A 24620-nucleotide genomic window follows, 5' to 3' on the forward strand; every position below is an offset into this window, starting at 1 on the left:
ACAGCCACTCCCTACAAATTGAACTATCTAACTTTATCACAACAGAAGAAGGAAAATAAGGTTTTGATGACTTCAATGCCAAAATTTAGGAATTTAACCTCTTTGACATGTTATTTCAAACCTATGAAATATTATGGTGTCAACCTTAAGTATACTTATATTGGAAAACTCATATCACTCCATTCTTATACCCTGGATCTCATAGGATGCATGCATTTATCATTAGGCATCTCTAAATCTATTGCAATGGAATAAAATGACAATAAAAACCATTATTAACTATAGATCTAGAGATATAATACTCATATTTGGATTTGGATGTTTCCAAATCAAATCCTCATAGTGAAAAACATGTCTAAATAGTCTGGAAGTCTCATACACCCAAGATCTTTCATCTGATGAGTCAAATCATAATCTTAATACTCCAAAGTGTAGGCTTTGAAATGGTGGAAACCTTGGCTCTCTTTCTAGAGGTGGAAAACGACTAACAAAAGTCATAAGAAAACCCTAACCCCATAAATGGGTGATTATAAGGTTTTCCTATTGGGCTTAAGTGACTTAAATCCACTAAGGCTTAAGTCACTTAATCTAGCCCAAAATGAATCACAATTAATTAATTAACCATATACAATCATCTAATTAATAAATTAACTCAATCTAAAGACATTGGTTCACCATCCCCTATGCAACCTTTTGTAATTAGCAAAACGCCTTTATGCATATGAGTAACCTAAAGTCAATCCAACCCTTATAAGTCGTGTCATCATGATATATGACCTCAGAGCAAGGACCACAGAACCCATAAGAGTATCAGCTCTCTTGGAATATAATTCTAAAGTTAATTCAACATTCCACTAAAAAAAATCAATGACACTTCAATACCCTATGTAAATAACAATGAGACGAAAATCGAGTTATATCCTACTATCTATTGCATGTAGACTCCTCATGAACTAGTGTTTATAATCTAACAAGGTAGTGTTATCACCTATCAAGATTACCTTACAAATCCTTGAGTTATAAATCTCACTTATTATGTAATCAACTAACATACTCTAGTTCCAATGAGCATATGTCAAATTCTACTAAATGAATTATTGTGACCACATACTTCATGATCACATGTCCTTTCATCACTCAATGGGACACATTATCTCAATCTTATGAGATATCATGGTGTCTCTATTAAGAATACATGTTATCACCACTCTTCATCAACAATGACACAATTCATATGGATATATGACCACTTCAGGATTTCACTCATAAGTTAAATTCTCCTGTTGATTTAAGCACAGACTCAATATTCTCTCAAGGTTTAGAGTCCATATAATATAGCAGTTTGGTGAATCAAGACAATTTATAACCTTAAGTCATGATTCACCATAGGTCTTATCCAATGTGCATCACAAACACTAGTATACTCATCATGGGAAACCTATTTCGATGGTTAAGACAAGTCATCCCTCCAATTAGGAGGTAATCCACTACAGTCTCTACTGGATTGCCCAAATTCATGAACTAACTGTAAACAATTTATCTACTTATATGAAACTCATGGCTTGTATCTTGTATGCAACTCCTAATGCACTCAAGTCATGTACAATATAAGAGATATAGGATGAATGTTTAAATTAATATTAATGCATAAAAGGGATAGCAAGGAGGTAATTAAGTCTAATTTTGTTACATCATGTCTTACTTTAAGGGCTCAATCTCAACAACTTATTGCTACCAACCCCAATTAATTAGTGACCTAATGCATAAAGAATATATAACCACCTTAAGATCTCACTCGTAGGTCAAGGTTATTGAAAACTTTAACACTATTTCAATATCCTATTAACATTAAAAGCTCATACAATATAATAACTTGATGAGATAATAACTATTTAATTACTAATGTCATAATTTACTGTAAGTCTTGTTCAACGTGTAGTTATACATACTAATTTACTTACCATGAGAAAATCATTTTGATGACTAAGACAAATCATCATCTCTATTAAAAGCAATGTTTTCAGAATTAGACCGGTCATTAAACCAGAAAAGTTACCGGTTCATTATTCACTGGTCGGATTAGCAGTCGAACCATAGTCGAATCGGTGACGTCATAAATATATAATATATAAATTATTAAAATTTAAAATAATTATAAAATTAAAATAATAATTTATATATTATTTAAAAATTAAAATTTTATTTAAAAATCAAAAGAAAATTAGTTTCAAGTTAGAAATTAAAATTAAAATCATAATTTTAATTTAAAATTTAAATATTTAATATTTATTTTCAAATAAATAAAAAAACTTATTTTAAAATCATAAATTTATTTAAAATGGTAATATTTTTCCCATTAAATCATATCTCATACATATAAAATGCATTTTTTATATGTATAAAATTTTAAAAATTAGGATAATCGATTAAAAGAGATGAAATCTTCCCCGCTTTAAAAAACTAACCCTTCACATTTTTTCAACTTAAAAAATACCAATTTTTGACAAAAACGCCCTCATTTTTTCTTGCATAAGTAACAATTTCTTTTAAAACACATATGTAAATAATGAAAAAGTTGAAAGGTATTTATGTCAAAAATGGGGAATGTTTTTCAAATTTGGGATGTTTTCATCATTTTTAATCAATTAATCTTTAAAATTTTCACATTACACATTCGGACTCCAAAGGCTCCATAAGCGCGAATTCAATAACCCCAACACGTTCGACAACACCTTCCTTGCCAAGCCCTTATGGTTGCTCGTCGTCGTGTCTTGTATAATCTCCGCCGCCAACTCTTCCCTCGGGACATCTCCGTTATTGTCCCCCGCATTTGCCTCCTCGCACCCATCACACGCCGTCGGGGCATGGCTCTCCGGGGCAGCTTATCAACAATACAACAGTCAACACGCTCTTTCTTCTTCCCTCTGTCGTCGATTCGGGACGGGCCGAGAGACAAGCTTAGCTGGTCATCATGTAATTTTTTAGGGCATTTGCTTAGAGAAGATCTTGGACAGTTGAGTGTTAAAGAACTGCAAAATCTTGAGAAACAACACTGTGATTTGGAGAATGAGAGTTGGGAAAGAGGTTTTATATTCTCCAAAACAACGTCGTTTTGATGCTGAAAAAAAAATCAAACCATCTAGTTCAGAGTGAATCGACCGATTCGTCCGGTTCACCGGCTGGACAGTCAGTTTAGCCGGTCTAATCTCGGTTCAACCTGTTTTCAGTCTAATTGATCGGATCAAACCGAAACCGTGACTAGCCGGCGGTCGAATTGGCCAGTCCGGTCCGGTTTTTTAAACCATAATCAAAAGGTAGTACAAGTGTAATTTATAACCTCAAATGGATTATCTAACTCCATAAATCAGTTGTAAACAACTTATCTACTTGTAATGAACTAATTCATGACTTGGATTTTCCATACATCTCCTAATCCACTCAAGTCATGTACAATACAAGAAATATTATGTCTAAATGCTTGACACGTTATGTCTAAATGTTTAGAAAGTATAATGCATGAACAAGATTAGATAAATTAGGAAACTATAATCAAACTGTTAGAAAAAATAGGTTAATCCAACTTGTGGTAATCACCCTAGAGGGGGGGTGAATAGAGTGATGGTCTCTTTTTGCTAATTTAAACTATGTGAATGTAAGAGACAATTATATGCAAGTATATAATAAACAATATAAAGACAATTGCATATAAATTAAAATGGTAGGGAAGAGAAAATGCAAACACAAGATTTTATAGTGGTTCGACGCAACCCGGCCTACATCCACTCTCCTCTGGCTTCAATCCCAAGCTTGAGGTTCCACTAATTCAAGGTTTCCAAACCAAGCCTTCAAGCAGTACAATTGGATTATGGTTCCAATTCACCCTCTTGGACTTTTGGCTCCAAGCACTCTTTACACTTCTCAAGAGATATCCCACTCTTGAACAACCCCTCAAGTGATACCTCACACTTGAGAAACTTCCTCTCAAAGATTTACAAATAAACAATCTCACAAAATCCTAGTACAAAAACTTTAAGCTCAAATGATACAAGAAAACTAGGATTGAATGGTGCACTAAAGATATGAAAGTTTTAGAATAATTGTGCACTCAAAAACACTCTTCCAAGGCTCAAATATATTCAAGAAAGGTTTGGGAAAGTTAAGTTCTTTAAGCAATGAAGATTGAAGCTTTTTTATAGAAGAAAAAAAGTCAAACTAGCCGTTGGGAGTTCAACCGATTGATTAGCCATTAGCATTTAATGTTTGGCAGGTGACCGTTGGGCCTCAACCGGATCTCAACCGGTTGAGGTTCAACCTTGACCTGTTGAACAACCATTCTGGAAGAAATAAAAAGTTTTTTGCACCCTCGATCGGTTGAGCTGGGGGTCTACCCGGACCTCGATCGGTTGAGTTGGGGGTCGATCAGGACCTCGACCGATTGAGCTTGCGGTCAACCGGTTCCTCATCCGGTTCAACCGATTAAGCCATTTTTTGGCTCAACAACCAACTTTTTCAACTTAAAACCTTTTAAAACAAGTTTGAAAAACATTTAACACAAGGTTTTAGTTGAAAACATGAAATCATCCAATTCTTAAAATATTTAAAACAAAATAACTATTGAATGATTTTGGTGCATAAGTAAAAAATGTAATGTATCAAAATCCTAGTGCACCAACAACCTTACAAAGAGATTTTATGAAACTTGGGTCTTGAAAAACACTTTTCTTTGAGGTGGTCTTCTTCTTCATGATTTCTCTTTGGTTTGATTTGTCTTTGTGATTGCCACTTTGGAAATCATCTTGCTTAATCACACTGGAAATATAATCATTAGTTCTAAACCTTATTTTGTTATCATCAAAATCAAGATTAACCAAACCTTAGTTTCACACAAACTATAAATAATAAATTCATTCATTGTTACATCATGTCATGTTTTTTTAGAGTTTTATCCTAACAAGTACATATCAAGCAATCATCCTCATTTATTTCAATTTTGTCCCTAATACCATTGGCTCTAATGCCAAATTGTCACACCTTAAAGTCGAAAATCATGGTTTAATGTCAAAATCCAAGTTTGATCCACAAGCAAACACTTGAAGTGTGAATTAAGGAATAAAAAATGATGTATTGTTTATGTTATATTATACTAATAATTTATTTACATATTCAAGAATTCTAATTCCAATGTACCAATATTTCTTGAGGTTTTTTAAGCATTATAAAATAATAATCATATTAAACTTTATTGTAACAAGTTTTCAGACAATTATTTCATTTAAAAATATAGATAACATGGTCTAATAGGTTAGAAGATTTCAAATCATCTAGTATGTTGACTTAGCTTACCTAATTTTGCTAAGTATGAGAAATTGGTCATTTTTTAAAGTTTCTTAATTTGTAATAAGAAGTCATGAATTTGTTGTTTTTATATTGGTAATACTAAAAATACATTTTTAGGATTTTTATCCTCAATCATTTTGCTTGGGTAAACATCTTTTCGTGAGCAGCTAAAGAAAAAGAAAGTATCAATTAGATAGAGGTTGTCTCCTTTTGAAGACATATGAGATTATTTATTTATTTATTTTTTATCCCATTATATGAATGTTTAGTGGATATTTTTTTGTGACTTTGATAAAGTTTGTAAAAATTACATTTTGCAATAGGCATTTTAAAATTAATTACATTAATTAATTTAAAATATATTTTCAAGACATATATATTGTGTGTATAAATAACATCATTTTAATTTAAAATTATAAAATAAGCATATAAAAGTTATATATTCAAGATTATTATTTACTAATTAATACTCTTATTTGTGTTAAATTAGAAATATATATTTTAGCAAAACGCCTTTATGCATAAGAGTAACCTAAAGTCAATTCAACCCTTATAAGTCATGTCATCATGGTATATGACCTCAGAGTAGGGATCACGGAACCCATAAGAGTATCGGCTTTCTCGGAATACAATTTTAAAGTTGATTCAACATTCCATTAAAAACAATCAACGACACTCCAATACCCTATGTAAATAACGAGACAAATATCGAGTCCATATCATACTATCTATTGCATGTAAACTCCCCATGAACTAGTGTTTATAATCTAGCAAGGTAGTGTTATCACCTATCAGGATTACCTCACAAATCCTTGAGTTACAGATCTCACTTATTATGTGATCAACTAACATATTCTAGTTCCAATGAACATATGTCAAATTTCACTAAATGAATTATTGTGACCACATATTTCATGATCACATGTTATTTCATCACTCAATGGGACACGCTATCTCAATCTCATGAGATATCATGGTGTCTCTATTAAAAATACATGTTGCCACTAGTCTTCATCAATAGTGACCCAATCCATATGAATATATGACCACTTCAGGATCTCACTCATAGGTCAAAGCCTCTTATTGATTTTAGCACAAACTCAATATTCTTTCAAGGTTTAGAGTCCATGTAGTATAGGAGTTTGGTAAATCATGACAATTTATAACCTTAAGTCATGATTCACCATAGGTCTTATCCAGTCTGCATCACAAACACTAGTATACTCATCATGAAAACTCATTCTAATGGTTAAGACAAGTCATCCCTCCAATTAGGAGGTAATCCACTACAGTTTCTACTGGATTGCCTAAATCCATGAACTAACTCTAAACAATTTATCTACTTACATGAAACTCGTGGCTTGTATCCTCTATGCAACTCGTACTGCACTCAAGTCATGTACAATGTAAGAGATATAATATGAATGCTCAAATTAATGTTAATGCATAAAAGGGATAGCAAGGGGGTAATTAAGTCTAATTTTGTTACATAATGTCTTACTTTAGGGGCTCAATCCCAACAACTTATTGCTACCAACCTCAATTAATTAGTAACCTAATGCATAAAGAATATATGACCACCTTAAGATCTCATCCATAGGTCAAGGTTATTGAAAACTTTAGCATTATCTCAATATCCTATTAACGTTGAAAGCTCATACAATATAATAACTTGATGAGATAATAACTATTTAATTACTAATGTCATAATTTACTGTAAGTCTTGTCCAACATGTAGCTATACATACTAATTTACTTACCATGAGAAAATCATTTTGATAACTAAGACAAATCATCTTCTCTATTAAAAGGTAGTACAAGTGTACTTTATAACCTCAAATGGATTATCTAAGTCCACGAATCAGCTGTAAACAACTTATCCACTTGTAATGAACTCATTCATGACTTAGATTTTTCATACATCTCCTATGCTCTCAAGTCATGTACAATACAATAAATATTATGTCTAACTGCTTGAAATGTTGTGTCTAAATACTTAGAAAGTATAATGCATGAATAAGATTATATAAATTGGGAAACTATAATCATATTATAAATAATAAATTCATTCATTGTTACATCATGTCATGTTATTGAGAGTTTTATCCTAACAAGTACATATCAAGCAATCATCCTCATTTATTTCAATTTTGTCCCTAATACCATTGGCTCTCATACCAAATTGTCATACCCTAAAGTCGAAAATCATGTTTTAACGTCAAAATCAAGTTTGATCCACAAGCAAACACTTGAAGTGTGAATTAAGGAATAAAAAATGATGTATTGTTTATGTTATATTATACTAATAATTTATTTACATATTCAAGAATTCTAATTCCGATGTACCAAAATTTCTTGAGGTTTTTTAAGCATTATAAAATAATAATCATATTAAACTTTATTGTAACAAGTTTTCAGATAATTATTTCATTTAAAAGTATAGATAACATGGTCTAATAGGTTAGAAGATTTCAAATCATCTAGTATGTTGACTTAGCTTACCTGATTTTGCTAAGTATGAGAAATTGGTCATTTTTTAAAGTTTCTTAATTTGTAATAAGAAGTCATGAATTTTGTTGTTTTTATATTGGTAATACTAAAAATACCTTTTTAGGATTTTTATCCTCAATCATTTTGCTTGAGTAAACGTCTTTTCGTGAGCGGCTAAAGAGAAAGAAAGTATCAATTAGATATAAATTGTCTCCTTGTAAAGATATATGTGATTATTTATTTATTTATTTATTTATTATCCCATTATATGAATGTTTAGTGGATATTTTTTTGTGACTTTGATAAAGTTTATAAAAATTACATTTCGCATAGGCTTTTAAAAATTAATTACATTAATTAATTTAAAATATATTTTCAAGACATATATGTTGTGTGTATAAATAGCATCATTTTAATTTAAAATTATAAAATAAGCATATAAAAGTTATATATTCAAGATTATTATTACTAATTAATACTCGTATTCATGTGAAATTAGAAATATGTATTTTAGCATAATAAAATATCTATATATTGAAACTTAAGATTCTTGTATTACTTCAACAAAAATATTTCGAAGAATAAGACAAATTACTATTTTACTTATCATTAAATTAATAATCTTAATGCATAATTTAAATAATAAATTGATAAAAATGAATAAGACAAAATAAAATTTCGATATCACATTGCTTCTATAAGATTTAATTTCTTTGCTTTTTCATTTATTTCTCACAAAATTCCTTATCCATCTTCTCTACCCAAAAATTTTCCTACATACTACTTTTTTATTTTATTTTTTATGCTTTTTGCTAGTACATATTTTTCTTTTTGGTATATGATTTAAAAAAATTAATCTGAGAATGCTTTCAAGAGAAGTGAGTAATCATTGCTTTATTTGATAATTATTTTTGAAAACGGTTCTAAAAAATATTTTTTTAATTATTTTATGATATTTTGTAAAACAAAATTCTATTTGAAATTTTAAAATATTTTAAAATTTGTAAATATATTTTAAAAATAATTTTTATATCAATTATTTTATTTTAAATTATTTTATATGTTTGTATAATTATTTTATAAAACAATCTTTAAAAAACAAATAAAAATAATGAAAAACAACTAAACAATATTATCTAAAAACACCTTATTTTTTATTTTTAATAATAAAAAATATAAAATTGTTTCTAATTGTCAAACATATTTTTTTTTAAGATAACAGAAAACAATAATTAAAAATAGTTTTCAAATTGTTTTAAAAACAGTTATCAAAAAATGTTTTCATTTTCCATTATTAACTGTTTGAAATTTTGAAAACACCTCCATATTCACCGTTTTCCAATGTTGGGCCATAAATGGAGAATTCAATAGCCAACACGTGGACGGTCTGGATCATTCCTATTGGACTCTTTGTTGACGCTTTTAAAAAAGTGTCACCAAAGCCCCCATATATTTGTACATAAAACGGCCTGTTCATTTTCATCCCAACCCCAAATCGTTCTTTCTGCTGAAACCCTAGTAATTCTATCACCATGTCCGTCACCGATTCCACCATCTCTTATCAGGGTTGGATTTCATTTGGGTGATTTGCTCAAGACACTTGGAATATTGATTTTCTTATATATGAATTTGAGCATTTATAATATCATGTTTAGGATCATTTAGGTGTAGCTTCCTTTTTTAATATGGAATTTGTGGGGTTTGTTCAAAATGTGATTTGTGATATGGGTTTGCCTGTGAGAAGGGTTTTGTGATGTGTGGAGCATGTGGGTATCTGAGTGAAGTTCAGTGACCCAACCTTGTTCTTGCAAGTATGCAAATTTCGGTCTGTCTTAGAATTGAAATTTCTTTCTGGGTTTGTTATGATTTTGCCCTCTTTTCTTGTTTGTAAGTTTGATACCACTGTTTTTGTATTTCTAGGGTTTCAATGTTTTTCTAATTGTGCATATGACGGTGATTTTAGGAAATGTTTTTAATTTTTTTAGTGTTTAAAATTTTTTATCTTTCAAGTATTAAAAAGATTAAAAACACTTCCTAAAATCACAGTCCAACGCACGCTTAGTCATTGTAACATTTGTCTTTGGGTTTCGCAAACTAATTTGATTTGATTAATGGGATTATACATCGCTTCATGATTTTTGGATATGGAGTTTTGGGAATAATTAGGTCTTGTTTAGAAACTATATTTTAAAATAGTTTTTCTATTTTTCGGAACAAATAAAATAGGAAAACATGTTTGACAATCATAAAACAAAAAACATTTTTCCGTTATTAAAAACAAAAAAACATGATATTTTAAGTGAATATTTTCTAGTTGTTTTCACTTAGTTTTCGATGATTGTTTTAAAAAATAATTATGCAAATGTGAAAAATGATTAAAAATAAAGCACTATGAATAAAAGTTTTATTTCAAACATATTTAAAAATATATAAAATAGGTTAATAACATTTTGAGTTCCCAAACATATTTTTGTTCTACAAAACATTTCTCAAAAAATGTTTTTCAAAAATATTTCCTAAACAAAGCCTAAATTTTTTTCTGTTTTCCAAAATGGAAATCAACCAAAAGAATGTTTCTAAACACTGTCTCCAAGAAATGATGCAGCCCCATTTGGTAATGAAAATCTGGAGGTTTGTTTCAAGGCTGCTCTGCTTCCAATAAATTAAGAAAAAACAAAACAAAATAAAACCGAGCATGTCCGAAGTTTTGATAATGTTCTTTCCATGCATTGACCAATTATACACTCAATTTGTATGTATGTGATGATTTTTTTGTTTACATATAGGCTAAAAAAAAAAATCTCTGACCCATTTTAGAACCACCTCCTTGATGGTGGCAGTGAAGGCTATGCCAGTGATAATGGCAATTCTGGTGCATCTGCTGGTTTCATATTTCAATTTAAACAAAGCAGTCTTGTCGGTTGCAAAAATTTTCTGAGAAAATAATAGTGAGAAGTTTTTTATTTGATGACCAGTCTGAAAGATCAGGCATTAACCTTGTTTCTCTTGTTCAATCAAAGGATGAAGTTGACTTTCATTGTTTTTCTTCATGAAAACTTCTTACTTCCTTACTTATCATGAATGCCATGACTAATAAAATTCTTCCAACTTAATACCTTATGATTCGAAGGAATTCCTAATGTGTAGAGCGCATTCATGGTGGACCTGAGGAGCAGGGAAAACATTATGTCATCAATTCGAGACAAATTCAGATTATTCAAGAATACTCTCTTCAAGTCCTACATTCTTCCTTTCAAGGACCAGGCCAGTCACCTCAAGCAGCCACCATTAGTCTACAATTACATCAAGCTTAATCAATTTGCCTATCAGAAAAACGAAAGAAAAAAGGCAGGGAAAAAAGAAAAACAGTAACGACAGTGGAAAAGAACTTCTTACCTGATCTATAGCTCAGTTTCAAAGCTGACAAGAGATATTGTTGACTCACTTGTGTTTGGTTTGATGGTGGGATTGAATTTATAGCACCCTTTTAAAGCAATGTCACTTCATGCTTTATATTTTTCTCCTGGATTTTTGTTTCTTATCAGTAAAGTCCGTGTTGTATTCAGCTAGTTTACCTGCAAAAACTCCTGTTGTATACCTTAACACGCCATGGTGCTGCTCTATCTAACTTATTTACGTAAATTTTTGTCAATTTTAGTGGCGGAGGCCAAAATCATTTTGGATGCATATCCTATTAGTGCGGTGTGAGGTAGTTCCCAGACATCTTGTTGTTGATCTCTATCTGGAATACAGCAATCAAAGTGCATTAATAGAAGTGTGAATCCCAATCAGCTGAGAGTTCTAATAGGAGCATTCCTCAGAAGAAAACTTGTGAGGAAGATGACAATCCTTCCTCCATTTCTATCTGTGGACTTGTAAAACCAAGCTGTGCACAGAAAACTGCAGACTGTTTATTGAAGACGAACCCAGATGAACTGGTCTGTGCTCCATTTAGCCTGGGGTAAATCGTTTGATACTTGCATCTTTATTCTGTGCCTGCATGATGCATGAATGCTGTTTTGGTCTCTAACCACAACTTCAGTAACTCAAACTAGCTTCTAATTTATAAATTTATAGGAATTACTGGCCCCTGGTTGTGTTGCGAGTGCAGTGCCCATGAGAAATTGAAGGGAATGGAGTGAGCACAGGCCTAAGGAGCTTGTCTGCTTGAGGCCCAATGACTAGTGGTAGGCTTGGGTTGGGTTCAAAAACTCTTCTATAAACTATAAAGTAGTTTTGGCATCTGGGTACCTAAATGTGACCATCTTCAACATGTGTTCTCTTTTGTCAACCACGTTTACCATAAACTAATCCTTACTACTATGGTTTTTGAATAGGGTGTTTCCCAATCCTTCTAGATTAATGATAACATTAACTAGATTATGCGCTTAAATTATTAATATTCTCGTGGTCGGTCCGACTAATCGTATATTGAATTGAGATGGCTTGTGTTCATATGGGACCCTTTTTTTTTGTTGCTTAAATCTACCTAATGGAAGGAACCAAAATGGAGAATAGATGACAAACCCAAAACCATATGCCACATTAGGAAATTGGGGCCTTTGCTTTGTATTCATATGGTACCATTTTGTGATTAATTATTTATGATAAGATGGCTTTGTCACCAACCTTTGTATTTTTCATTAATAATAATGTTGCCAAGGAAACAAATCATAATCCTTTGTTGCTATGATTGATGTAATTAAAATCAGACCATCCTACCACCCAATATTCCCAAGCTAATTTATGATTCCAATCATGCCCACATCATGTCTTTCTATGATCTATCATTGTATCTCATTCCACAAGCTATAGTTTTAAAAAATGAATTAATATTTTCTTTTGAGGAGGTATACCTCAAAACATTTGTTATTTGGGGTGGTCGGAAGTACTCTGAAAGTATGTTTGAGAATGATGTTGAAAAGTGTTTTTAGTTTTTCTAATAGTTAAAAAATAAAAAATAAAATATTATAATACTTTTCAAAATCATTGTCTAATTCACTTTTAATTGAATAGTTGTTTTTCATAAGTATTTCAAGTATCTTTTAAAAAGTATTACAAGTGATTTTTTAATATTTTATAAAATTTGTCAGATGTCTCATTTTTCTCGGTTATGTTAAGAAATGTTTTTTGAAATTACTATCAAAAAAATTCTTGATACCCCTCATTTCTTAAATTTATGTATGACTTTTAGATATTTTGTTTAAATAAAAAAAAAACAAAATTTTGGCTATATTTGATTTCTCGAAATTTTGAAGAAAAATGTGACAAAAAAAATTAATAAATTATTTTTATACGTTTCTTCAAACTTATTTTTCTATCTTATAGTAAGATTAAATAATTTAAAATATATTAATTTTAATCATATTTAAATTTCTTATAATGAAATCAAACATGAGAAAACTATCATTCTTAGCATTTTTATTTTTCGAAACTAAACATAGTGACAAACACTTTTATTGAATCACCTTCAAACCCACCCTAATTCACCAGTCTTTTTGAACATATCTTTATCGAGAAATTAAAATAAAAGGGAAGGCATAACCCATTTTCTAAAATGGTGAGGACCAAGCAGTCACGGGTGAAGACTCACTCCATTTAAATATTTTCCTCTGACCCAAAAATAATAATAATAATAATTAATATAAATAAATAAATGGTCCAATTTATAATTGGTCCACCCATAATCAAAGGGTTTGCCACTATTACATTTTTTTTTATCACATACATGACTAGGTCAGAGACTTGGTCAAACAAACCGAGTCTACATAAAGTCCTAGTAATAGACCACTCTAAAAAGTGTAATAATTTTGCACAATTTCATTTTCTCACCATACCAAAATTGAAATGGTCTTAGCATTTAAATATAAGTATATGGTGGATAAATTCATCTGTCTTTTCAATTTCTATTGGGTTGACCAAGTGTGATTCTTAACCAAACTAGAAGATATTAAAGTTTGACCTACCTAAGAATTTTTTTTTTCTTGTTAAATTAATTTAGTATTGATTTTTTTTATTTAATTTGGATGTTTTTTTTATTTCATTTGTGGGTCCACATCATTTTCAAAAAACATAAAAATTAATGATATTAGTTGGAGGTCTTTATCATTCAATTTAATGTTGATATTTAGATTCAATGTTTCTGAATTATTGATGAAAAAGACTTTTTTTCTTTCAAACATTAGTTTAAATTTATTTATTTATTTATTTATTTTTTCTGATTGAACGGTGAAACGAATAACAGCATAAATATATAATTTATATATCATTAAAATTAAAAATAATTATGAAAAATAAAAATAATGATTTATATATTATTTAAAAATCAAAATTTTATTTAAAAATCATAAAATTATTTGAAAAATGAAAAATCAGTTTCAATCATAAATTAAAATTAAAATCAGAATTTTTTTTTATATTTTTAAATCAAAAACTTATTTTAAAATAAGAAATTTATTATAAAAAATAAGAGGTATAATATTTTTAAAAATTTATTTAGAGTGTATTTGACAGTAATTTTAGAAAATATATTTAACTTTTTTAACACTTAAATAATAAATTTCTTTTAAGTATTAGAAATGTTAAAAAATATTTTCTAAAATCACTATCAAACAGATTCTTAAAATTATTATGTTTAAAATTATAAAATTTTAAAAAATAAAAAATAAAATAAACAACCATGAAAATAAACTAATAAAGTAAATAAAAATAAAAATCATAAAGAAAATGGAAAATGAAGGGAAATAGGTGCAACGTCAAAAATCTTCTATTTAGGTTGGAATTACAATTACCACGAATAATAATTTCTAAAAAAATCAAGTGAAAATATTAAAATAAAATTTCAAATCCTATAAAGAAAAAGACAAAGGAAACCAACCCCACATTATCCTCAACTTCTTAATCATGCCTTTGCCTTCCGGCCCATTGATTTTGGCTTCTCGTGCCTTTGGGTTCAAAAACGGAGGCGATGCTCTTCGATTAAAAAAAAAAAAAAAAAAAAAAGAGATATATATTAATTCTCTTAATGTAAAAAGTTTAGCAGAGCAGAAGAAGGACAAGTTGAATGGTTGACATCAGGAAGAAAATATCAGCACAAACATTAATGAAGCAATTATGTAAAGCCTTTTAATGAGGGAATGCACTGACTTTCTGCCACCATACTTTCCCTATTCATAACTTTCCAAGATCAATAAATAAATAATATTCATAGAATTATTATAAAAAAAAAATCCATGTGAAATTAATATTTGGTCATATTGTAAAGAAATTGAACCAATTTTCCTTACAAATTATTTTTTCACAAATGTAATTTTAAAAAAAATTAAAAAATTAAAAAAAGAAAAAGAAAATTGCAAAGATGTGAAAGAATGAGATAGTATCATAGTAGTAGGTAGAGACTAGAGAGGTATGAAGGAATATTTCCCAAAAGGTAGTCATCCAAAATTCAAATGGTAGTTGGGCAGTTTGTGACCCACAAACCCATCCCTCTACTTAATTAATTTGTGGCCTCGGGGCACTCAAAAGGACAATTTAGGGACTCTGAGGTCTGAAGTCTGAAGTCTGAACACCCCCATATTAATGTGTCCCTCCATACTCAAGGGCTCTACATTTTATTGGCCTTTCTTAGGTCACACTCATGAGATATTGCTTCATTTACATTTCCTAACCCTTTGTTTGGTTTTTTGGAAAAATCCAGGAAAAATGGAAAGAAAATAAAATAATTTGAAAAAAATACTTAATTAATTATATATGATTTTTTTCATCTTTTTCAAATGGGTATCCCTTATTTTTAAATTATTTTAAACTATATCAAATTTTAATTAATTTTTTATATATTTTTAAGATAAATCAAATATGAAAAAAAACTATATATTTAGTCGGATAAGATAAAAGGGGTATCATATTTTATCTCATGTTCAACCGAGCATTAGATAAGATAAATAATGGGATATATTATCCATCATTTTTTTTAACCATTCTACGTGAGATATGTTAATCTCTTATTACGATGATATATGTTTTATATTATTATTTTTTATTCATTTTATAAATATAAATATGATATAATATAACGTAACATATCTATTTGATATATTATTTTATAACATCATTTCCATGTGTATATTCAAGTATATCATATCCCCTTCAAATCATATCCTAAGATAATATTTCCTATCAAATGAAATATGATATCCCTAAGGCCATGTTTGTTTGACATGATATAACATGAAATATATAAAAGAGGGGATATTATATCATATTTAATGTTTGGTTGGTGCTAAGATAAGATAAGTTATCTCATCACTTATCCTATCTTAAATTTAACTAAACATGTGATAATATAAGTAGTAAGATATGTTAATCCTATGTTAAGACATGAGATATGCATATCCCATTGATTATAGATTTATTTATTTGTATCGATTTTTAATTATTTTATATACCAATTTTGCATAATAAAAAATGTTTATAAAATAATATTAATATATGATATATAAATTATTTTCATATGTTGAATAAAATAATATAAAAAATTTTATTTATAAAGTTTAAATATTTTAATCATGAATATTGTTAAGTATAAGATAAATTTTATTTTTTTTAAACAAAAAATACTGGAATGTGATATAATTTATGTTTTTATATATTTCATTTCATTTTTTTTTTATTGATTTCATAAATTTAATATAATATAATATATCTTATAAAATATATTAATTTAAAATATCGTGTTATATCTAATAATATTATATTTCATTAAAAATTTTATTTTATTAAAAAATCACATATTTAAAAATCCAATATAATATCATATGATATATCATTCGGGAACCAAACGTAGCACGTTATGGTACATAACAAAAATGGGAGGGAGTTAAAAGTGATGGAGGGAGAAGCGTGTGATAAAAACTAAAATGCTTGGGGAGGGATGAATTGACTTATTCCAAGGGAGAGAAAATGATTAAGGTTAATATTTAAATTTATTTAATTAATCACAAATTAATTAGTCAACGAGCACGTGACCACACGCCTTTCGCATATATACTAAACAAAGCCGCGTGAGTGAGTGTGTGTGAACCCCACCAACCATCCCCACCGCCCCAAACACGCCCTTTTCTCCTTTTTAACTAATCTCCTCTTTTTCTATTTCTTCTCCTTTATCTACTTTATACACCTCCCTTCTTTTTCTTATTGTGTCATGGGTATCTTTAAAATCAAAACCCACTCTTATCCTTTCATATGGATGTTGAGATTTTTCATAAAACCTTTATAGAGATACATTTATTTCCTTTTTTTTTTTTTTTTAATGAATCATGATAGAAATGATTATTTTATATCTAAATACGGGATACTGTAATCATCTTGATACAAACATAACATCATTGTGTCTCATAAATTATGAGGTTGAACAGACAAATAATCTTGATGTTAAATAAATAGTCATTTACGTTTGATTGATAATTAATTTTGATATCATTTATAATTATGTGTATCTAACCGTTTAGATGTTGTCCATTTAAAATCTAAATGATCTACATGACTTTAAAACACTTTTATGAATTAAGAGTTTTATTCTCCATCTAATACAAAATATCATAATTTTATTATTGTAATGACTAAAACAAAAGGTTAAATTATAATAAATGCAAATTTTCACTTCCAATATGCTTATTTTTTAAAGAAGATGATTATGGAACCTTATTATTTGACTAACCCCTCATGTTTTTTGTTTTTTTTTTTTAATCTCAACGGCAAATTGTGACTTAACACCAATGCAATGAATAAGACAGTAAATTAATTTCATATCATATTTAAATATTAAAAATATTATAAACATTTCTTGTAATCATTGTCAAACGAACTCTTAAATGTTAGCGATGACTTTGAAATCGGGTTTGTTACATTAATAAAATTGGTGAGAAGTTGGTCACCCAAATTCAAATCACTCAAATTTAATAACAAAAACCCTAAAATTAATCAATGGAAAGGCATGTAATCCTTCATTAATAATTCAAATAATTGGTTTGGTGGTTAATTTTATACCCATCAACCTAATTCATTGTCATCATCTCTATACTCTCATCCCACGCAGTGGAAGAAGTCATTGGCCTTTCTCATAATTATTAAAAAATAATAATAAAATAAAAAAATTATTCCCTAACCTAGTTCTTTCACATTAACCTTTTCCTCTCCAACGCCCACTTTCTCTCAATACGAGTAATCATTGAAAAATGTTGTGAAAAAATATGTTTTAAAATTAAGGAAGTGGGTCCCATTACTTGTGACATTTTTCATTTGATGGTTATAAGGTCAAGTTCTTCGTTGCCTCCATAACATAAGTCAATTATTATATTATTATAAATATGGTATAAATAATAAAACGGTAGATAAATATTTTTAACTTGTAAATTGGATTAAAATTTTAGAAGGTACCTATGACGTCACAATACGTGTGCGATGATGTGGCATGTGACGTCATGCTGGTACACACGAAAAAAAGGTTGTTCACTGTCACACATGATCTTTTTTCTCACCTTTTATTACTCCATTTACGTGTTATTATTGATTTATTTAGTGTGGTTTCTCACTCTAGGGTCTAGAGAGAGAGGGAGAGATGCACAATGACCTAAAATGATTCGAGGATACACAAATATGAAATACACAGCAGAAGGGGGTGGGACCACCACATGAAAATTCACACGTCAGCAAGGGGTTGGGGGTTTAATCCAACCAGCGGCTGCCGTCCCAAACTGGCTTAGCTGTCTCTCACTGTTGCTTGACCCCCATCTAAAAAAACTACACATGTCTTCTCCATATCTTCATTTCATTTTTTAATTTATTTTCTTTTTTCTTTTTTCCACTTTTCCTTCTTCCTGGCAGCTTCCTTGCTATATAAATCAATTGCAGACTCCCAAATCAAGTTTTGCTCTCCTCCTCTGGGATTGTAGGATTGGTATTTGTTGAATCCGTTAGGATTTTTTTTGGTGACTTGGTTGAAAAATGCCTGCTTGGTGGGGGAGAAAGTCGAGCAAGTGCAAAGAAGAAGTGCAGCAGCAGAACCCAGAGAGCACTCTCTATAATATATCGAAAATCTCGATCAGAAACGAGAAGAAGAATGGCAAGGACAAGCCCAAGAGCTTCGATGAGGGGCTGTTTTCGCGAAATTCGCCCAGGAGCAGCAAGGACTATGGGGCGTTGACGGGCAGCGGTGGTGGTGGGTCGTCGGGGTTTTCCGGGTTCGATTCGGATTGTGGAGACAAGATCAGGGGGCACCCACTGCCTCTGCCGTCGGCGGGAATTGAACATGGGGTGGGATCTGGGTCGGGGTCGGTTTCGAGTGTTAGCTCTTCTGGGTCGTCCGATGATCATCCCAGCCCTCATGATCACGCTCCCTTTGGCGTATATAGGTGGGTTTCTGGGGTTTTGGTTTGAATTTTTTAAAATTAGGTCTTGGGTTGTTGTTTTGTTGTTGATTTTATCTTGGGCTTTGGATGATCGATTGATTGATTCTTATCGATTGATAGACTCTTATTGATTGATAGATCGATCAACTATGATGTGGATGATCATCAATTCATTAAATTGCTATCAATATATAGCAACTTGTCATTTAACTGTTCACCCAAAAAAAGGGACTCACCATCTCTCCAATTTGGTCTGTTTTCCATATCTGGATCTTTCTCTATAAATCGGTGATTAAAAGTATGTGGAGTTCTAAGAAATTTCGCATGTTGATCGATAAACTTGTTAGAAAATTTAGTGTTTTAGTTAATTACTCATCGTTAGGAATCCATGGTTTTGCACCATTAGCAATAATGTTAGTTATCGGTTCTATCGGTTCCATATTGCATTCTTCTGGTTTTACAAAGTTTAGTGGCCGATTAGGCTATTATAAACTTTGTAAGTAGGAAAACTTTGAAGATGGAGAAAACAAGAGCACTGGACTTTAGTTCCTGCTTCTTTTGTGCTACTTCTAACGGAAACCGTGTTGATCCCAGAGGACAGGGGGAAACCAAGTCCAACACAAGATCAAGAAGTCCGGGTCCAGGGTCACGATCTGCTACATCACCGCTTCATCCTCGGTTTAGTACCTCGAATATAGATTCTCTGACGGGAAAGCAGGAAGAAGGGAGGAGCTGTCATCGGTTGCCCCTTCCGCCGGGTTCTCCTACCAGCCCTTCTACCTTGTCCAGCACTAGGACTTGCGTAGTGACTGAAAGCACAACTTGTAATATGTCAAAGTGGAAGAAAGGGAGGCTTCTAGGAAGGGGGACTTTTGGGCATGTTTACGTTGGATTTAACAGGTGATGATGATTCTTCCTATTTATTGCTTGGTAATAGAAAAATGAAGAAATTGAAAATTAATTCACTGTTCTTGAAATCTGGGGAGAGTTTAATTATCGAGTTATAATGTTATATGAATGAACTATTTTGAAAAACCCTCAAAGTTAACACTAATGATCATTCTAGTTATGCTTAATGACACGTCTGGTGTAATCATTTAAGAATAATATCAGGTTCTATTCATGGCTATTTCAAAAACCCATGTTAAATGGTAAGGAGACTATATATTTGTTGCTTTATTCAGTTTATTTTATTTTTCTAAATGTTGTGTATGCAATTTTAACAGTGAAAACGGGCAAATGTGTGCGATAAAAGAAGTCAAGGTTGTTTCAGATGATCATACATCAAAAGAATGCCTTAAGCAACTGAACCAGGTAGTTCTTTCATTTTTTTTAGAATTAATCATGGATAATGCTTACATCTCATCATATTTAATTTCTAGTTGTCCGTTATACAATTCGATGGGAATTTTGCGTACAAGTTTCAATTTCATATAATCATTTGCAAGTGGTGGATCTGTAACACATTTTCCTTTTGTCAACAGGAGATAAATTTACTCAGTCAACTTTCACATCCAAATATCGTTCAATACTATGGTAGTGAAATGGTATGAGCTACTCTCCTAATGTTTATGAAAGTTAGGGTTCATGCATCTACTCACCCATGCGTGAGTGCACACACATGAATGCTATCCTTTTCCCAATATGCAATCTCTTTCCAATCTGTTCATTCCAAGTGAGTGGACGGTGTATTTGACACTGTTCTTGTAACATTCTGGATTGTCATGTTGTCAGGGTGAAGAAACACTATCAGTTTATTTGGAGTATGTCTCTGGTGGCTCTATCCACAAGTTACTTCAAGAATATGGTCCCTTTAAGGAACCTGTCATTCAAAATTATGCTAGGCAGATTATTTCTGGGCTTGCCTACTTACACGGGAGAAGTACTGTGCACAGGTACTGGGTTGTGGTTATGATTACTTGTATGAGATTGCTGATTCCTCTTATTTCTGGCAACTCAGATAAATATATTTTTTCATGGCAGGGATATCAAAGGGGCAAACATATTAGTGGGACCTAATGGGGAGATCAAGTTGGCTGATTTTGGCATGGCAAAACATGTATATCTCATCTTAGCCTGTAGACAAAATTCTTATTAGTAGAACACTGAGAAAAATAGATGTGAAAATTCATTTTATTACAAGATCATACAAATCTCTTATTCCATGCTGCTCAATTTGGTTGACAAGAAGACAGAGGACAAGGAAAGAAAATCTTGAATGTTGTTCGACCTCCAATTTCAAATAGTTGTAAGATTCCAACTTATCCTTTCTTTTCCTCTGTTATCTTCATGACCAAATGGAGCATAAGCATGGAAGAGCTAACACATTGGCAAGTGAAGGAAAGTATTTTGTTTTGTTTTGCTTTTCAGTTAATTATTATTTTTTTTTTTGATTGGAGCTTTTCAGTTAATTATTGAAGCCTGATTTCAATTTTTACTGAACCAGATAAATTCTTCTTCTTCAATGCTCTCTTTCAAGGGAAGTCCCTATTGGATGGCGCCTGAGGTATTTACATACAACACCCCACACCCCAACACCCCTTCTCTCTCTTTCTCTCTCTCTCTCTCACACACACAAAACAAGTAAACACACAGATAAACATGCACACTAGCTTCAGTTATGTTCTTTTTATTTCCTTGCTTCAATGTTTTTTCTCCGTGAACACCAAGTTTCCTTGTGTTTGTGTCCAATCTCAGGTTGTAATGAATACAAATGGCTACAGCCTTGCGGTGGATATTTGGAGCTTAGGATGTACAATTCTTGAAATGGCAACATCAAAACCACCTTGGAGTCAATATGAAGGGGTGAGATAGTGGATATTTGGGCCATATTTTATAGAAGTTATTTTTGTTAAGGTCAGGTGTGAAATGTTCGTAGACCAAACCATTTTGTCATGTTGAATGTGACAGGTAGCTGCAATTTTTAAAATTGGAAACAGCAGGGATGTCCCTGAAATTCCCGATCACCTTTCTAATGATGCAAAAAGTTTTGTAAGGCTATGCTTGCAACGGGATCCATCGGCACGCCCAACAGCCTTACAACTACTAGATCACTCTTTTGTTCGAGACCAAGCCACAACAAGAATTGCTAATATTGCTATAACAAAGGATGCCTTTCCTTCCACCTTTGATGGAAGCCGCACACCGGTATGACCTTACATTCTCATGTTTTCTGGTCAAGTATTAGATTGCTTTTATATAATTTCTTATCAGGAAAAAGAAGAGATTGCTTTTATATAATGTCTCTAATATATTAGACCCAAATTTTTGTAATGCCTATTCTGAAATAATTCCGTATTTTGTTGCAATGCTAGTGTGAGAGATATATTTGGGAGAGTTTTCTGGTTTGAAGCCACAAAAAATGTAAAAGGAAATCTATATTATTATCATAGTTTTATGTTAGGGAATTCCTTCAATGGAGATTGTGCACATGAAACATGATATGTGACTGACTAAGCTTATCTCGGATCCTAAGTTGAACTGAATTGGGTATTACATGATCTCATTAAGTCTTCGAATGAGTGAGGGATGAGAAAACCTTGCAGTAAGTGCAATAATGCAATCCAATGAAAAGAGGAACCTTTCCTCTCCCTGGCTATTTTGAGTTAAGAAGATGTGAAAGCTTGTTTCTTTTGTAAGAAGTTTGGGCTCGAAGTACGAGAGAAGGGATTCATAATTGGTTTTGAATAACCCTTCTTTACAATGATCAATTTTTTTTTTTCATATTTAAAAAGTAATAAGAATGAGAGGTGTTAATCTTTTTATCATGCTAGCTGAAGATTTATTTAATGGTTGGGATTTGATAATTTTATCATAATATGCGTGTGATTAGGGTGTAATTGTTTTGAGTGATCAGAGCAGAGGAGCACGTCATTTGTCAGACAATGTATTGCATAATATAATTGGTGTTCAAAATGAAATTCACTAGTTTATGTATATGAATAACTGCAGTATTTAACCATGACATGTTGGCCCATGCATATTTCCTTTCAAATCCTTATAACATGTTACTCAAGTATGATGAGTGTAACTGCAACATGTTTCTGTCCTTCTCTTTCTTTTCTTTGTCTATTTTGGGTGTTCTTTGTATCTTTCCCATCCTGTCTGTACCTTTTGATATTCGAACTTACCCATAAAGGATTATTTTGTCAATAAAATAGCCAGTAGATTTATGTCTTCATTTTAGTTTCATTACATGTATTCTTGCACATGCTTCACCAAAACCTTCTATTGCTCTCCACATCAGATTTTGAGCCACTCATGGGAGGATTAAATGTCAATAAAAATAAAGGTAAAGAAGTGACATCGCCTGACTGCATTGTTGTATCAAATAATCGGATATCCTCATTAGCATCTTGTCATTCTAGAAATGTAAAATTAAGTACTCCTTGAAATGTATTTATCCGTAAGTAAAGCTGAAGTTCTGATTTCTTTGTTACTTTCTGAGCAGACTGCATTAGAGCTTCATTCCAACAGAACGAGTCTTACTTTATTTGATGGAGATTATGTGACAAAACCAGTGGGCACGGTTTCGAGAGCTGCAAAGAACTCAAGGTAATAAACCACTGCTCTTTTCCTTTCCACCCTGTTCACGCTTAGAATCTGTTCACACCTTCAAACTAACTCTGCCATCTTATTTCTGTATGCAGGGACAGTGTGAGAACGATCACATCTTTGCCTGTATCTCCATGTTCAAGCCCACTACGGAACTATGGACCAGCACACAAGAGCTGCTTTCTTTCTCCTCCTCATCCATCTTATCCTATAGTGGGACAAAGCAGTTACAACTCAAACGATTACTCACTATATCCAACAAGAGCAATCACAAGATATACACATGACCCTTGGTCTGACAACCCCCCATTCAGATCCCTAACACCTAATGGATCCCCAAGAACAAGGCCCATTTGAATTGAGTAAAAACCAAGAAGGCAAAATCCTTCCAGATGGGCGAAAATGCCTGGTTTGCTGGAGTCACACAACATTTTGGGTAGCAGAAATTGGTAATGGCATCTTGCTCCCTTGCTCATTCCAAAGCCTGCAGTTGGGTCCAAGGATGAGGATTGTAATATGGAAGAGCTTAGCTCCCATAGTGAAGGCATTATATTGATTATTTATAGGTTGGGGTTGAAGAGGGGAATGTCTTATGGGTAAAGTGGAAACTTGGATATATGGGAAAGACGTGGGTATATCTTCTTGTAAGTTGTGACAGGCTTATCTCTGTAGATGGAAGATGTCATTCCTGTTGTACATTAGGATGTTTTTTTCAATGTACCAGATAGTTTGCTTGTGCCACACACTCTGTTCTTTCTCTTTTATTTTTTTCATGTTGGAGAAAATAATTGTTATGTGCGAGGTCTTCTCGAACAGGTATTATTTAGCAGGATT

At 31.4% G+C, this 24620-nt stretch overlaps 1 protein-coding gene across 1 annotated transcript; it reads left to right on the plus strand.

The window, feature by feature from the left end:
* Positions 1-18639: 18639 nt before the first annotated feature.
* Positions 18640-24612, plus strand: LOC117913566 (mitogen-activated protein kinase kinase kinase 3). The gene is made up of 11 exons (XM_034828564.1): positions 18640-19235; positions 19827-20132; positions 20459-20546; positions 20717-20779; positions 20967-21127; positions 21216-21291; positions 21679-21738; positions 21930-22037; positions 22143-22379; positions 23683-23786; positions 23882-24612. Exons 1-11 carry the CDS (start codon positions 18829-18831, stop codon positions 24141-24143), a joined length of 1872 nt encoding a protein of 623 aa, XP_034684455.1. The 5' UTR covers positions 18640-18828; the 3' UTR covers positions 24144-24612.
* Positions 24613-24620: the final 8 nt, after the last annotated feature.

This window comes from Vitis riparia, chromosome 4, assembly GCF_004353265.1.
Source record: "Vitis riparia cultivar Riparia Gloire de Montpellier isolate 1030 chromosome 4, EGFV_Vit.rip_1.0, whole genome shotgun sequence".
Classification (NCBI taxonomy): Eukaryota; Viridiplantae; Streptophyta; class Magnoliopsida; order Vitales; family Vitaceae; genus Vitis; species Vitis riparia.

Excerpts from the sequence above, each read along its gene's own strand:
- LOC117913566 (XM_034828564.1), top strand. The coding sequence starts at position 18,829 with ATGCCTGCTTGGTGGGGGAGAAAGTCGAGCAAGTGCAAAGAAGAAGTG. Across the intron at positions 21,128-21,215 it reads GGGAGAAGTACTGTGCACAG|GGATATCAAAGGGGCAAACA; the intron begins GTACTGGGTTGT and ends TTTTCATGGCAG. Across the intron at positions 21,739-21,929 it reads CCTATTGGATGGCGCCTGAG|GTTGTAATGAATACAAATGG; the intron begins GTATTTACATAC and ends GTCCAATCTCAG.